The sequence below is a fragment of the Varanus komodoensis genome, unplaced genomic scaffold, assembly GCF_004798865.1.
Source record: "Varanus komodoensis strain SLA01 unplaced genomic scaffold, ASM479886v1 scaffold7_1, whole genome shotgun sequence".
NCBI classification, from domain to species: Eukaryota; Metazoa; Chordata; class Lepidosauria; order Squamata; family Varanidae; genus Varanus; species Varanus komodoensis.
In genome coordinates, this window is record NW_025336479.1 from 12885109 (window position 1) to 12902093 (window position 16985).

The following is a 16985-nucleotide window of genomic DNA, read 5'->3' on the forward strand; positions in this document are numbered from 1 at the left end:
GGCTATTTCAAGCAGGGAAGATCCAACTATAAGACCGGTTTCTCAGGGTGCTACTTTGGGTTGCCATGAAAAAGAAGCAAATTACTGTTTGTTGCTGCATTCTTACTTATTTATTTAGCACTTTGTATACTGTCTCATAGCCACGTGGCTCTTCGGATGGTTTATTTTACGTAATCAAAATCAACAACATAAAACAGTTGTGAGATATTTTGGCCTTAGTGCCAAAGTAATTGGCACTGGAATTGATGAGGGACGTTATCCGGTATTGCGCCTGAGGCAGCAGCGTTTCTTAGGCTGGACTTGGGCAACAGTCTAGAGTGTCTGGATTCCAGCACCATTTTCTCAACCAGTGATAGTCTATCACAGCCTTCCCTAAATCTGGTGCCTGCTAGATTGAAATCCCCTCACCAACATGGCATTGGGCATGATGGGAGGTGTAGTCCAACAAATCTGGACAGTGCTAAGTTGGGGAAGGCTGGTCTGTTGTCTCCAGAGCTTGCTATGGGTCCACTTTCAAACTGTGTACCATGCTTGACCTTTGGAGAAGCTGGAGGACTTGGGGCTTCTGAGAAAGACATGTCATGTATTCATGAACCAGTTCAAAACTTCCTTTCTAGTAAAGAAATAGCAGCCAACTATGAAGGCCTACTAAGAGATCTTAGTCCTGTTGTCTGCTCTGGTGATTTCTACAAAGGTGATTTCTGCCTGCACCAGCATCTGTGGGGGATGATGGGCAGTGGCACAACTGTTGACTGAGACCCAGGTTGGACAGGATGTGGGTCAGTCTTGATTTGATTCATTAACCCCACTGGGGATGTGGGTTGGACAAAAACAACAGGTCCTGCTGCAGCAACCCCATTTTAGAAAGCAGGCTAGTGTGGACTGCATTCCACTAGGACCTGGAACTTATCTGTGGCTATCAGTACAACGCACAGTTACCATTCTTTGCTAGATTCAGCAGCTGAACGGACCCGTTGGAATATACATCCACAATCTTCCTTTTCTACTGCTGTGGGGAAACTTCCAATTGTGAGGGGGGCCTCTGGCAAAAGGGGTGGGACCACACACCATTTTGTGTTCACTTAAAGCTCTTCATTTCATATCTGAGCCTCAAGAGAGCCATTTCAGCCTTTTAGAATGGCAGGGGGAATGTGCTAAATCCAATAACCTTTCAGTGACGTAAGGACAGGCCAGAATCCTGGGAAGGGGCCAGAGTTGGCTGATGGGCCTGAGGCTCCCCACCCAGTGTTTCTGGGATGATTGACCAGAACGTAGCCAAGTGGGGTGGGGGGGTGCTATTGTTCCCCCAATTGCGGGCATCAAAATCAGACCACAGTCAGTGGGAGGGGTTAGTTGCAACTACTTCAGGTCCCATGAATGTTAAGGGAGTTAAGTTCCAAGAATGACTGCCCCCCTCTGGTCCTGGGCCGCTGATTCTTGAGCAAGAGTTCTTCCTCAGGGAAAAAAATCTGTCCTGGGAAAAAAATGATGCAATTGCCATTCCGTTTCCCCCTCTCATCCTGTACCATGTCATGAAGATGTATGCACTGCACCTTGGCACTTGCCCTGCTCACTCTCTGGAGGGACAGTGTGCTAACATCCTGTCCACTTTCTCCCTGGATTGTGTGATGGGAGCTGAAGGAGCAACATTGCCAAGGAGAGTGATGCGGAGGAGACCAGCATGGGCACTGTGACAAGCAGTACTTCCTGCTTGCCAAAAGAAGCTTTATTCGCCTGTCAGAGATTGGGATTGATGGGTTTCCACTCTGACCTGGGCTCAGCAATCCCATTTACAATATCAGGAGCAACTCTAAAGGCGTTCAAACCAACAGCGGGGTTTGGCAGAAAGATTAACCTTGTAGAACACTTGCAAATACTGACTTGTAATCCTTTCCACAAATTTTCTCCATAGCACAGATGGGTAGCTGAGAAAAATGAGATTTTAACTGGAGATTTCCTGAGCTGTAACTGAATCTCCTAGCCACTGCGTGAGATAGTGGTATTTTCTCTTAATTCACTATGGGGTAGGATGAACGAGGATGGTGGTTGTGTGGAGCCCATGCTTTCCAAAGCAGTGAAGGAGTTCCAATTTGCAGCCTTCTCTCCAGGGAAGAACAGTCTTCTTTCCATCATGCTAAACTCTTCCTTCACTCACCCACCCCACACTGCTCTCCTTGCAGGTCTTCTGAACAGCCAGTGACTTGCTGCAGTAGTCTATGGAATATGCTAGACAGGAACCACTCCTGACTAGTATCCCAGCTTCAATGAATCCCTTTAAGGAGAAAAGGACATCTGCTAGTCTGTAAGGGAGCCAAGTTCCAAGTGCGTGCTCCTTCAAGTAATACCTTGATTTTTGTTTGTTGGCTGTATTGTGTGAGCATCCTATGCATCTTCTTGCATTTTCAGCATCTAACAGAGTTGTTTTCTCTATGTAAATGATGGTGAAATCATGTATTACATCAGGAGGTCACTTGCTCAGTCTGTGTGTGTGTGTGTGTGTGTGTGTGAGAGAGAGAGAGAGAGAGAGACAGACAGACAGACAGAGACGGAGAATGAATAATGGTAGAGCAATGACCACATAGAACTAAAAAAGCTTCCCCATTATTTTATTGTGATTGTGTATATATTATTTATTACACTCTGGTTTGGTTTAACAGTTTTACCTACCCAAAACAATGTGGAAAGAAATGTCAAGAACTACTTCCTGTAACTAAAATGTTGGAAGCCTCCTAATACCACTACCATTAACAAGGCTAAAAGGCTAAGGTTTCAATATATGATTTGCTTTTGCTAGATAATTCATAAACAAATTCCACACACTGTACCAGCTCTGAGCTAGAAAGTACAACCACCTGATAAAAATTCAGCTGCCCACTGTTAAGCTGGCAACTTCGATATATCAGGTAAAACAGGGTTCCATCCATTCCTTTATAAATTATACTGGCATTGTTGCTAAAACTGTGCAAAGTTATCCATAGGGTCCTGCCTAGCTCATAAGTGTTATTTCTCATTTCTAAACTGAGTTCCACAAAGAGCTGTGCTTGAAAGTATACACTACTGTTAGGCATGAGAAACAGAGGAAGACACCATCACTCCTGATCAACCTCTTTAGAACATCTTTAATTAAACTGTAAACATGGATCAGAACAAGGTCACCAGAAGATCCTTTAAACCACTGCTATTCTTGTGCCCACAATGCATCTTCCTCAAGTTGACCTTGCCCTGCTTAGGCATCTGAACAGCTGCTCCTCTGTGCTGAGTGTGGGCCCATAGAAGTGTGCATATCAGAGCATGGGGGGCCACAGGAAGGAAGGAGAGCAGGCAGCTGGCAGGAAGGGGGGTTGATTCTGAGGTGGCGCATTGGTCTGGGAGCAAGCCTCTCTCCTATAGCTACCCGGGAAAAGTTGAGGCTGAACCTTCAACCCCTGACTTCACTGCTCCAGAGAGCATGAGAAACAAAAACCAACAACCCACCAGGCACTTGAACTCAGGACACTGAAGGGATGTTGTCCAAGACCCTGGACTCGACACCCCTGTATTTGTGTGCACGGATCGCTTTGGGGCTTGTCATCACACACTGAGCTTCCAGACTTCCAAAGAGAGACCCCCTGAGGCAGCCACTGCTATGTTTCCTTCAGCGCTGATCTGCAAAAGAAGAGAAAGTGGGGGTGGAACCTGTAGGTTGAGCAAGGCCCACAGCAGCCAGAAGGCAGCCCGCGTGCCCGATACCAGACAGTAAAGACAAGCAAGGATGCTCATTCCCCATATTTTCCCTTTGCCCAGCTCTAATGTTCCCTTTCTTGAGCAGGAACCAATACAAATGGTCTGGAACACCATCTACTAGCATCTCTATCCCCAATGCCATTACCCCATTCAGCACACAGCTGTGCATCCGCGAACAGATGACCTTCGGTGGATCTGTGGGAACATGGATCTGGAAGAGAAATCCCAGAGGTTCAGGCCTGGGAGCTGAAGGTCTGGCAAACAGGAAAAGATGGTTCTGCTGAACTACATACACAAGGGAAGTGAGCAGAATAAATAACCTGTGGGACAGAGTTAGGAAGTCACAGGAAGCCTTCAGCCAATTGACACAGGCCATAGCCCAGAACAACGGCCTATGAGAGTGCTAAAGGTGGGGAGTGAAGCAATGAAATTGCACACCGAGACATAGAAACCTGTTGGGGAAAGAGCAGGCTCTGGTCCGCATCATTCTTCATGATCCTTCTTCTAAGGCATTAGCCCTTTCCACAGCTGCTGGTAGAATCCAAGAGTTTTGGCTGCTGTATCTGGACCTGCAAGGTACATGATTCATGCTCTGCCTTTTCAGGCAGAAAACTGGGAGAGTCAGTGGGCAGGGTTTTGGTTTGCTCTCACAAATGAAGGATGGCATACAGCAGGACCTGTCTCTCAGGTCTGCATGGGAATTCACCACAGGGATGCCCAAGTTCACTCTACATTGTAGAGTAAACCAGTCTGATCTAACATGCACACCAGAGCATGGTTATTCTTTCCATTTTGCATTTCTCTGAATTGTGCAATGCTGTTCCCAGCTGCAAAATGGTTCCAGGCACCATATAAAAATGTGTATTCTGGAGAAAAATGCATTTAGAAATGTATGCTTGTAAGAAAATATGTATACTTAAGTATTACTTTTCTGCAATTTTTAAAAATTGCAGGTTAATGCAGAAATGGCCATATCAACAAATTAAATGCAAAGGTCACATGGACCAGAAACAGACTCATTCATTCTTCCTTAGTTCAGAACTGCAACTTACACGCAGTGTCTTGTCAGTGGACGTTGTGTATAATGCACCCAGTGAGTGCTGGAGCCCAGTGATCTGGGAGTGATGACCCACATCGAAATACTGTGGAAAGAACAAACAGTGAGACCTTGAATGTGTTATAGGAAACAGTGCAAGCATGTTTGCCTTCTCCTAACACATTTGGGTCTTCTATAGTCAGTTATTAGGTTCTGTTATACTACTTCAGGGAAAGATTGGGTTCAGAAGTGACTTCTTGAAAGAAGCAAGAAAAAGGGTTAAAGCTCATGAGACGTCTAAGGTAAATCTCAGCAGTGTCCTACAACTACTTTATAATCCACTGCACACAGCATCTTATGCTGTACTTTTCAAAACACAACTTATTTTGTGGGCAGAGACAAGGGAAGAACTGTATTTCTCGGTCCCTCTTCAATGTCTGTCTGCATACCCGGATGTGCTGGAAGCCCCCTCCTCTGTTCTCAAAGACATACAGCAGTCCGTGGTTATCTCCAGCCCATAGCTGATTACCCTGGTATGACATGGCAAGGAGGTAGGAGTCCAGCTGGGAAGGAAAGGAACTAATATTATTATAACAGCAGGAAGAAACACGTGCCTTTACATAGGAATTGGCTTAGTACGGTGCATAGTGTTGGGAATGAAAGAGGCAGTTATTCTTGGTGCGCTTCCCAGGGCCAGGGTGGAACTGACTCTTTGGATGAGGGCTGGGAAATGAAGAGCATGGACTCAGAGAGAATGGACTGTAAGGTTATCTCAAGGTCACCATTCCCAGGTGTTCAGGCAAAGCTTGGAAGTGCAAGGAGAGGACCTGGGAGAGGAACAGGAGGAGCTGGTTGGGTCCCTGGCCCCATGACAGAGTGTTGGGAGAGAAGAGCTACCCAATCAGCGAGGCTGCGTAGATCCAGGCATCTAGCCCTTCTCCAGAGGGGCACACCCAGAGGGTCACTGAAAAGAAGGGTTGTTGGAAATAGTTTCTAGTTTGGGTTCAAAGAATCATTCTTTTCATGCACAGAGGCTCAGCGTCCGGTGGCTGTAGTTTCCAACTGTATACTGGAAATAATAGCTCTTAAGCAAAAAAAAAAAAAAAAAAAAATCTGTTGTTTGAAAGGAATTAAGGCGGAAACCCAGCTCCAGTGACTTAAGTGGCTTAAGTAAACAGACTATGCCATATATATTATAATAGAAAGTAAGTGCCACACGCCTGAACAACCTTGAGGGAAATCCTATAGCCTAGATATGGAAATTAACAAGACTTGAGGCTAGGTGCAGACACAATGCAAAACCACAGTTTAAAATTAAGCCCATAGTTTTAGCTTTGAGGTATACAATCTAACATGATTTAGAATGGTTTTATTGATTTTGCTTCCCACCGGCACAACACTCAGCTTTTTAAGTTCACACCTTTCAAGTGGGTTCTCTCTTTAGTTGAACAAACTATAATATATAATGTTTGGCCTGAATGCATCGCAAAATCCACCCTCCTGACCATCCCTCATGCAGGCTTGTTTCTGATAGGCTAAATTCTAAAAAATAAAGATCAGGTAAGAGCAATGTCATTTTGAAAAACAGTCGGCCAAGGCCAGATACATACCTCAATAAACTCTAAATACTTGGCTTGCTGAGCCAAGCATCTTCAGAATGTCATCATACAGAGCACATCACACAACCCAGGCTGGAGACAAACAGAAGTCAGGGCTGTGGTTGACAGTTCCAGCCCTTCCACCAATCCAGAAGGAACCAGCAGTCAAATTTACAAAGAAGAGTTAAGTGTTCCCTTGAACACTGAAAATACACCCCCCAACACACACACTAATTCCAGTTTTACCCGCTTGTTTTTCCATGGATCTTTTGGCTCCATCTCAAAGAAAGGATATGAAAGATCTACAGTTCACCTGCAGCCTTTGAAGGACGCTGTTGGCTCGTCTGTCAAAGCACACCAGTGTTCGGTCTTCACTACCAGAGATGATGAAGCGCTCATCAGCTGCAAGGGACAGGACTGCACTGGAATGAAGCTTGCGGCTCTTCACTAGGGCTTGAGCAGCTGTGAGAGAGAGCCAAGAGATACGTCACAGGAGTCCAGATTCCTACACGAGATAGGCTTGTTCGGCTAACACCTCAGACACATGTTCTCTCCCCTGTAGGTCACAGTCTTCCAGTTGATGTCTCCTCTTTTCACTAGGCAAAAACTGCAAGAAGAGAGGGTGGAGCTTCCTCGGGTGGCTCTTTGGCCAGTTCCCCCTACTTTCTTACCTCTGTTAGAGATAGAAAGCAGCAAGGAGTTGCCCCGTAAATCGTTCACACTTTTCTAGCCTAAGCAAGTGGCAATGGGCATCACCCAGCCTTCCACCCAAGGTGGCAAGCTGAGACAGCTAAGCTGTAGCTGCTTTGGAAGCCTCAGCAAGAAGCTGCTGCTTGCTCTGGCTACTCTTCTTCCCACTGAGGAAAAGGTCAGGAGCTTGTCTCTCCCCCTCTTGCAAGGAGGCTCCAAAGTGGCAGGGAACAGCTGACACTAACCTCGTGGGTCATATACTGTCACCTTCTTGTCATAGGTTCCTGTGACCAGGATGTCAGGCAGATAAGAAAGGCACAACACAGCTGCTTTCCCTCTAGGAGGAGAAGGAAATAGGCAGGTGAGGGGCAAGGACACGTTGGTCAAATGCATACAAGAGAGTCAGTACAGCTCTGCTCAGCCTTAGACCTTCTTTCTTGACTGACAAGATTCAGAAGAGGGCTTTGCTGGTTCCCACTTGACTGCCTTCCATGGCTACACACCACCACCTGCCCTGTGAAATGGCTGGAGAGACTGAAGCAACTACCACTCATATGTTTGCTGCAAGATCAGCTGGGAAGTAGCTCTTCTACCTGCCTGTTCCATCCCAGGTTCATATCAGAAGAATGGATAGTCTTCTTTCTGCAACATCATCTTTCCCCTTGTTCCCCTTGCCTAGATCCCTCTGTCTGGCTTTTAAAAGAGCCTAAATAAATAAAAAGATCAGGCAGACCATCTGGTACCCAGTGCTATCTTCAAAGCTGAACAGCTCGAGCATCTAAAGCCCTTCATTACAGAGCCTGAATGTGCCACTCTTTTTTGCCTGCACCTCCAGTTTCACTATCCCATGGCCTAACTCTTCCTAACAACTTGCTTTTCTGCATATGCACCACACCTGCTTGGGTCCAAGCAACAGCTTGCAAGCCTCAACACTGCCTAAGAAACACAGCGTTGAACCCAGAACAGCCAGGCAAGGCCTTCTCTTGGGTGGACAATACTCCAGATTCTGCCCCACCAAGTTTAGGTCTTCAGAGGAGAAATCACGAGAGAAGGCACCGAGACCACGTTACCTGATCTCTCCAAACTGCTGCCCATCAGCAGCCATGTCCCACAGTTTCACTGTGCTGTCCCAGGACCCTGAGCACACGCGGCCATCTCTTGCAGCCAGTGACCAGACCCATCCCTAGGGAGCAAAAAAGAGGAAGAAAGACCCACCAATACATTTCAGACCTTATTCCAACTCTTGAGTAATGCTGCAGGATCATTCAGGTGGCATATTAATAACAAGCGAAATTCATTCCGAAGAAAGCAACCTCACATGTTATGGGCAAGTCCAATTAATTGACCCTTTCCAGAAAAAATCATTGTTCAGCTATTCACTCACATTACTGAATAAGCACAGACAGAGAAAGATTCTGTGCTTTCTCCCTCTAAGGACATACATGTTTCATCTCACTCCAGTTGGATAGAAGAACTGGGATACTCAGGAAATAAGTGTCTGTTCAGACTGAAAAATTTGTTCCAATCCTGCACCGCAGAAACTTTGAGCCTGATGGCACTGACATGCTTCATGTGGTTTGACACCCCGTCCCTTTCATAGGGACTAGTCACTCTCTGGTCAGAAGCAGGGCCTCCAGCCAGAGAAGGAGAGACCAATTTTCGGCCACAAGAGACTACCTTCTTTCCAAAATTGCTGTTTTTTTGTTATAGGGCATGGGTCCCTTGTGTGTGGTGGGGGGCAATACAGACTGGCTGCTCATTGATTTTTATACTCTCAATGTTTTAGACCAATACGCTGTTGTGTGCAAAAGATAGGGGCAGTAATGGCAAGTTGGGTCTGGGGACTGAATTTACTAATGTTGTAAAGTGGTCAGTGTTGAGATTTTTGGGAGTGAGGATTATGTGCTCATGCTCACTGACAGCAGGAGCCACTGGGGGAGATTATAAGATGAAACAGCCCCCACCCTTTGAGAAAGGAAGTGATCTGACACCACTGGATATTTGGGGGATGTGTTGACGGCATGGGGTTTTTTTCCTAATACGGCTATTACTGATCTACGGATCACAGGCTATGGATTCTGGTTACCTTGTGTGTGCCACTGCGCTCTGTCCCCAGTGTCTTCACTAGCACATTTTCTGGTGCTCTGCCCAGCTGTCTCAGGTCCCACAAGTTGACATTTCGATCCCGAGAACCTGAAACACAGAGCTCACCGCCCTGGATAAGATGACAAATAATTGGTAACTGGAAGAAATGAGCCATCGCTTCTCCTCCTCCTCAAGAGGAGTAATGGCAGGCCCTCAGAACCAATGTCTGCAAAAAGAAAAATTGTGTTGTTATGTGTGCATTTGCATAACCTGCTCTAGATGCGACAGCTGGAATCATTCGGTTTGAGCTTGGGTAGTGTGAAAGGAAAGGCAGCGGGGCACAAGGAGAGAGCTTAGCATAGCACCAAAGTGGAACCTCTGTGAACAATTTGTTGACTTTTGTAAAGTCTCACCTCCGATGCATAAGCATGGAGAAGAACACATTCCTGACCGAACTTTCTAACTGGCTATTTATGTGATGAACTGCCTGCTCTGCCTGGCCATCATGCCGTATGAGTGAAAACGACACAGAGGGAGCATGGGTTTTACCTGGAGGAGCAGCACAGTGTCGACTGAGGCAAAGTGCCCCTCTGCAAGGGAAAAGTACTCTGTGTTCCTGCCGTTTTCTGCCCATTGTTGGAGGTGTTCTTCTAGTTCAATGCAGGCAGCTGGCCAGTTAAAGTCGTCATCTGCCAAAACACAAAAGGGCCATAAAGGGACGCTGTTCCTCTTTGGGCTGTGCAGAATAATTTCAAGCAGTGTGGACAAGTTTAATGTTTTATGCACACAGCTTATATACTGCTTTCTCTTTGAAGTGGTTAAACAAATCACAATGAAAAGGCAAAAAAGCTCACAGAAAAACATAAACAAGCAGAAAGCACCACCATCACAAAAAGTGGAATGTGATCAATTTTGTTATCTCTCCGTTTGGGGAGTGGAAGTGTATTATCTTCCATTGCAAGGGCCAGTGCTCAGTCCTATCACTTTGTTGCAGCATTACAGAACCTAACTGCAACTCTCTGGAAATGAAGGGCACAGCTAAACAAAGAAGAAAGAGAATGTAACGGGAAGAAAGGCTATGAACACGCTTACTTCATTCCACCCAGGATTTATTACACAACCACACAATCAGCCTCCACATATTTAACTTCTATTTTCCTTTTCAAACAAAGGAACTTCATTCTTTTGCTCCATTCCTCTCCCCAGTAGTTCAACACCTAGGAACAGAGGTGGACAACTTGGTGCCCTCCAGATGTTTGCAATAATATCACCCATCAGACCCAGCTAGCATGGCCAACAGTCAGGAATTATGGGAGTTATAATCCCAAACATCAGAGGGCATCAGATCATCTAGTCCTGTCCGAGACAAATGCCACTTACAACTTTACACAGAAACAAAGCTTTACTGAACACATGAGAAGCTACTTTGGAATAACTAAACTGCATTTGAGCTAACAAAAGAAAATATCATTATAGAAAGAAATAGAATGCACCTTCCACTACAGGATAGCAGTTGCCAATTCTCTTGAGCAGGCGAATTCTCCAAGTGACTTCATCCTGCACAATGTCCCTCAGAGTCTTGCAGACCAAAGGAAGAACACCCAGGACAAACCTGGCCTGCAGGTAGGAACAGATCTCCAAGATCAGCTCCAGAGGAAGAGATAACAGTCCTGAAGCTGTCTCATCAATAACAGGAGACTTCTTAAGCTCCAGAGGTGGAGACATGCGTTCTGATGTTCGGGCTCCATCACTGATCGAGAGAGATTCAGGAGGCAGGCACTTGGATGCCTGACAACACTGGCTGGAAGACCCAAGAACACGTTCGATGTACTCCTGGGCCTGGGTATCTGGATCTGCTTGGCTCTCTGTGTCAGAGTCATTGTCAGAGCCTTGGTTTTCAGCAGAACAATCTGGGTCAGCATCCATAGCTTAGCTGCACAGGGAACAAAAAGAGTTCAGGTAAGGAGATGTACAACTAGACTTGTGCACTGTTTTATGACTGCTATACAGTATTACCAGCATATTTTTTCATTTATTTGTAAGAGGGCAACCAGTAACTTACTCGCTGGTCAGTAAATGGTTTCAAGATGTTTGGCATGGGCTGCAGTGCTTTTAAGTCAGAAAAATTCAGGTCAATATTTTTACATAAAAATTTTCACAGGAATAGGTTTGAAGCTCCTAACATAAAAAGAAAGAAAAATCCTTGACTAGGCAAATGAGCAAGCAGGTGAGCTCATGAACCACAATTAAAAGATGATCTCATTACTTCCCCCTTTTCACACTCTCCTTCAATGGTGCTACTGGTGGGCACAGAGCGAGATTGCACCAACACAGCCTATGCAAGCCAGGGTGCAATCCTGTGGGTGTTTGGTCAGGAAACTGTCTGGCAACGCCCAGCATACTATACACGTCTGGCTAGGGCATGCTGGGAGTCGCAGGCCTTTCTCTGTGTAAACATGTATAGGATTGTACCTTAAACCTCTGAAGGGATCAGGAACCCAGCGTTGCCGATTGCTCGGAAAGGGCTCAACTGACGTCGGCTCTGCTCGGCCCTTCCAAGCAACGTGTGGACGGAGGAAAGCAGGGCCATGCCCACAGCGCCTCCACCCACCTCCTGCGTGGCCAAGGTCTGAAATGGACTCTTTCCCAGAGGTGTGAGAGGCTGAACCTTTGCTCTCCTCAGTGCTGCCACAGAGAGCCCGCCAGGGCGCCCTGCCCCTTTCTTCACCGGTTGTCACGTTGGAAGCAATGTCTGAAAACCCGCTCGCGCTTCTCCTGGGCTGGCTCACAGCCACCCAGATCAAGAAAAGCCGGCCAGAGGAAGGAGGCGCTGGCGCTTTCCTGTCCTGCGACCGCCTCCCCGCGCTGCCCACACCCTCATCGCTCCGCAGGAATCCTGGGGACAGAGCAGGAGGACGATTCCGCCCCGCGGGGCAGCGGACCCAGGAACCGCGAGCCCGCTCCTCCGCCGACCCCAGCCAACAGCGCACTCCCGCCACAGCGGCGCTGCAAGGATGCTGCAGCCCCACTGGGAAGGCGCAGGCAGGCTGCAGCCGCCCGCTTTCCGGTCTCCCAGAACGCCACGCAGATCACCGCCCCTCTCACCCTTGGCCCGAGCTGCCGCGAAGCGGAACCGCGACGGTCACCAGCCCAGGCAGCCTCTCTCGGGCAGGCGGCGCTGACGGCTTCGCGCGTCCCGTCTCTAAGGAGAAACCACTTCCGGAGCCGCGGAATGACGGCACAAGGCCGGCCTTCTGATGGGGCCGTTTCAGGGCAAGCTCCGCAGTTTTCCCCAGCCGCTCCGCCTTCGTAGGTATGGGGAGAAGGACGCCGCCGCTGCATGCCTGCGCCGTAGCTTGGCACTGGGGGGCGGGGGGCGCAGCGCTATTTTAGCGCTGCTCTGAAGGCTGCTTGTTAACCGGCCATGCCACTACTGTTGCCTTTTTGCGCAGGCAGACGTGTTCAGGTTGCCCCTGCTCAGGTTTAAGTAGGCCTGCTTCCTTTGGTAGGATCCCCACTTCGCTGAACAGAACTACTTGCACAGTATTGTCCCAGTCGTGGCAGTTTTTAAAGCATCATAAAGTGTTTCTTTGGAACAGACCTAGGTAAAGGTGGCCTCCCTGATGTTGCAGTCCTGGCTAGAGTGGGTGGGAGTTGTAGACTTAAAATATCGGGAGCGACAAATTACCCACTTATCGCACATGGTTAAGTCACAAAAGTTCTCCACACATTTTGGTGTGAACCAATGTAAGAATTTAGACCTTTATTTAAACAGAGAAATTGGAATTATATACATGCACAAATAACCTTTGCTCTTCTAGGCTACACTTTACTTAGTATGGAATCTTATACATGAGTAGGCAGAACAGCCTCACAACTCCCAGATCCTAGCCAGCAATGCTTGCTGGAACTTTTTTCCTGCCTGTGTGCATCGGATTACACCCTGAAGCAACAGGGTGTGCATTAATATATAATGAACATGTAATGTATTGTAATGTTTATTACAATAATGAACTGAACATGTTCATTATTCCTACCTGCTGCCCCAAAAGATGAATTACAATTTGGACTAGGTTTATCAGTCTGATTGGTTAATTATATCAGTCCTTTTGTGATACTAATATGATAGCAAGTCAGAGAGTATAGTGGTTAAGAGCCTGAAAATCAGGCAATATGCATTCTAGTCCCCACTCAGCCATGAAGCCAACTGGGTGGGTTTGGGCCAGTCAGAGACTTTCAGCCCAACTTATCTCACAAATTGTTGTTGCAGAGATAAGACTGAGAGGAGAAGGAGGATGTAAAGCCACTCTTTAAAAAAGAGAAAAGGCAGGATATAAATCAATAAATATGTTGCGCAAAACTGATCTTCTGGCTTTATCAAAACGAGAGCAAAGCCTTTGCCTGAAAACACGTCTACAAACTTATATAAATCCCAACAGTCTATTTGACATGCCAAGAATAAGGTTTTCCATATAATAATTGCCTTTCTAGTCTTAAATTGAAGATGGATTATTCAAGCACCTCCATAACCTTCCTCTTTGCTGGAGAATTTGTGGACCTCAACACTACTGAAGCTTTCCTTGACAAGAAAAAGGACTCCAGTTTATAGGAAGCAGATCAACGCAAAGCATAAAGCCACAAGAGCTGGAAACAAGATTGCTCACAACAGCACACTCCATACAATACTGGTTGACTTCTGTGCCTGTAATTTTACCAGTATACATACTACAACTGACAAAATTGAAAATGCTATCAAAGCCATGGAAGTCACAACAAATCACAGGGTTCCCCCTGAAGTTCCCTCTCTCAGCAAGGTAGAATGACAGAAGGATTGGTAAATATTATTTGGGATTTTATAGTAACTGGTCACCCCATTGTTATCTTGGAAGATAAATGCAAACCAATCAACCTGGGAAAAGAAAATGGGCGGAAACATGGAAACTGGAGTCACAAGAGGTTTTTTTTTTAGTTGACAAAAAAATTATACATAAAATGAGAAAAATCTCATTTGAGCAAGGTGCAAGCAGCTGCTTCAACACTAGGTACACTGCAGTTCCACCATTGGAAACATTACGGCACATTTACAAATATACAAATCCAGGATTAACAAACAGGAGGCAATACTAGAAGCACTTGTACAAAAGACATATTCCATTTCAAGAGGCAGTCAGGCCAAGTAGCTTAAACTTCACTGGATGATGAAGAGTTCACAGCCTTCTTTCTGTATTTCTGGACATGTAGTTTAGAAGCACAAGCCAGGATTCCACCTGCTATCTGTGCATATTTCTTGTTCATGTGTTTAAAAATAAATTGCTCTCAAACAGAACCCTCTGCTTCCACCCTCTCAGAATAGAGGAAGTTGAGAGTGAGGCACAAGAGGGAACACTTGTAATAAAACTATTAAAATGCAAAGAACTAGCTGATTGCCTCCAGAGACCTGCTCAAGTTCCACACGATTAAAAAGACAAGGAATTGAGGAATGCATTTGCAAGTTTACTTCCATTTCTTAAACCCAGCCATCACAGACAAGTGCAGGAGTGATCCCGAGCAATCAGATTCAAGGATCAGTACAAAAGCAGTTCTCACTTGGATGTGTTGCTGTCTCCATGCTAAAAAGGCCCAGGCCCTAAGGCCTTGACAGTAACGTTCCACCAAGTTCTATGACAAAGTTGCGTGAACTGCAAAGTATTGCAACATGTAAAACGGAGGCCAGGGATAGGAAGAAAAGGAAAGGACAGGGTATATCAGTGAAGTTTAAGTTACTAAGCAATCTCACAAATACACTTTCAAAAATTCATCCCATAGTACCCAGAATGTCACCATCAACTGCTGTCTAAAGAGCATCTCCTTAACCCAGAAAGGGACATCCATCCTTTCTTGAATAGATCTTCTTTAGTATCTAAGGAGTCCCATCACTTTGTCTACCACCACGAGAGCAATGCAGGATTATGAGGCACAGTTCAGCCTGGTTGTCTGGCAACTAATCCTCATGCTTCCGATGCTCCACGGGGATCCGCTCAGATTCTGGGGGATGTGGCGCTGCTCATGGTTCTCTTTTTCCTCTGCATGCTGCCTGTTGGCAAACACTTCCTTGAACAAGCTCTATTTGCGTTGCTTCGGAACAATATTCCTGATGACTTCCCTCACCACTCCAGCACTCCTGACTTCTCTAAACCTTGTTTGTATCGGGTGAAGCAGTGCTACCTTTCCCCCATGTCCTAGCTGCCTTTGAGAAAATAGGCTTGCTTCTGCTTCACGTCCTCTCCACTTACTATTAAAAAGCTATGGCTTCACAGATCAAATGCATTCAGCCAACCCCCGGTTGTATTTCCAGGGACTAAACTGATTTGGGTTTAATGAGAATTCCTTAAGACAGTAACTCCCTTAAGCATGCAGCAAAAGCTACAGGCTTCCATTGGCCATGCATGGAAGGGCTCCAGTTTATAAATTCCTCTACACCTGGTTATGTTTACTGCTCCTTTTACCAACCAAAGTGATTAATGTGGCATTGAATTCCCTTAAGAGCGTTAAGCTACTGTTATGAACAAATGCCACTCTGGCCACAAAAGCACAGGACACAAGTTATGTGTCACGCAAAAATCAAGTGTACACTGTCTTCTGCCCACCTTTGGCCCATGCAGTCATTCCCAGATGAATGCAGTTTTCGCTCCTTGCTCTCTGCTGCCTCCTACAGCTGAAGTAATGTAATAGCCATGTCACAAAGTAACAGCTGAACAACAGGGTAACAATCATTGCACTGTGGCATCTTCTTAAAAACAGAGACATGCTTCTCCAACAGTATTTCTTACGGTAAGTTCTGCTCCCTATATGGCTGACAGGTCCCCACAAGGTCACAGGCTGCCTTTGCTCTGAGCATCACATCCAGCACACAGTGCCATGGCAACTATGGCAAAAAGGGTTTGTGGGTTTCCTTAAGATTCCTAGATGAAAATGCTGACACTTATGGGCTACTCACAGATTCGCTAGTCTACTTCTTGGTCACCATGCAGTCTGGAAAAGGCGAAGAATAGCTGATCTCTTGAACACCGGTGACTGGAAATATACAGTAGTATAACCCCCTTGGATTGAGTTTTAACCCTTCCCTCTTCATCTGCTGGTTTTAAACCATTATAGCTTTTAATCCTGTTTTAACATCTTAAACCCTATCCTTTATGTATTATTATTAGCTAGTCCTTTATGATGGCCCCTAGTTAGATCCCCTTCTCAAGAGTGTTGCAGTTTAAGATTGCTCCCCTTCCTCAGCCCAGGGCCGAGACCCACCCCACCCCGCTCCATCAATGAGGGCCTCAGAATAAAGAGAACTTTCCTTCTGCCAGTGAGATACCCTGGTTTTTGTTTAAATTGGTCACGGAGGCCCACCCTCCCCCCAACTTTGTAAATTTCAGGAGATGGGGAGCGAAGTCATTTTATGTCCCACAATGCTGTTCCCGTCCTCCCTAACCCCCCATTAACAGGGATCTGCAACACTGGGTTGTGGACGAGTTCCCAGCATCCCTCCCAGCGCACACAGGAACCTGGGGAAAGAAGAGAGAATCGGCATTAAACAGAAACAAAGGCTGCCAGAAGGCATTCAGACTGCAAGCCTGCCTTCTCCTGCCTCTCCATTGCCCACAGTACTCGGACTTCTCTAGCAGCCCCATTAGGGACTCCACGGCGTTCTGCTTACACTGCACAGCATGGCCACCGGTAGCCCTTGCTAACAACAGCTCTGCAGTTCAGTCATATCATGGCGACAGGAATGGCAGAATGTGGTGGATCTTGAACTCTACTGTTGCATTCCTTCACCACGCACTGGAACATAGGAGGTCTTACAGTTTAATACTGGGTTGGAC

General features: G+C 46.3%; 3 protein-coding genes across 14 annotated transcripts in view; 1 reads left to right on the forward strand and 2 right to left on the reverse strand.

Moving 5' to 3' along the window:
- Positions 1–3099: 3099 nt before the first annotated feature.
- FBXW9 (F-box and WD repeat domain containing 9) lies at positions 3100–12338 on the reverse strand. Of its 9 annotated transcripts, XR_006416929.1 has the most exons (12): positions 12238–12338; positions 10626–11065; positions 9682–9821; positions 9134–9262; positions 8118–8230; positions 7293–7384; positions 6671–6819; positions 5209–5322; positions 4776–4865; positions 4162–4292; positions 3869–4043; positions 3577–3645 (listed from the first exon to the last, which is right to left on the reverse strand). XR_006416929.1 is itself a non-coding variant. In XM_044453546.1 (11 exons), the coding sequence occupies exons 2-11, from the start codon at positions 11056–11058 to the stop codon at positions 3571–3573; spliced, it is 1401 nt and encodes a 466-aa protein (XP_044309481.1). In that variant the 5' UTR covers positions 11059–11065; positions 12238–12338; the 3' UTR covers positions 3100–3570. The 9 variants fall into 9 exon arrangements, 6 of the variants coding, with proteins under 6 accessions (XP_044309481.1, XP_044309479.1, XP_044309477.1 ...); XM_044453546.1 differs by lacking the exon at positions 4162–4292 and having other exon boundaries at positions 3100–3645; positions 3869–3934; XM_044453544.1 differs by lacking the exon at positions 4162–4292 and adding an exon at positions 11195–11310 and having other exon boundaries at positions 3100–3934; positions 12238–12290.
- LOC123035672 lies at positions 11348–14073 on the forward strand. The gene is made up of 3 exons (XM_044454097.1): positions 11348–11359; positions 11924–12441; positions 13624–14073. The coding sequence occupies exons 1-3, from the start codon at positions 11348–11350 to the stop codon at positions 13739–13741; spliced, it is 648 nt and encodes a 215-aa protein (XP_044310032.1). The 3' UTR covers positions 13742–14073.
- Positions 12863–16985, reverse strand: part of TNPO2 (transportin 2) — a 39837-nt gene continuing 35714 nt past the window's right edge. For 3 of the 4 annotated variants that reach the window (XM_044453541.1, XM_044453539.1, XM_044453540.1), the window contains one exon: positions 12863–16667. The gene's annotated coding sequence lies outside the window, so the exon portion shown is untranslated. The remainder of the gene's footprint in view (positions 16668–16985) is intronic. The other variant, XR_006416927.1, reaches the window with a different exon arrangement.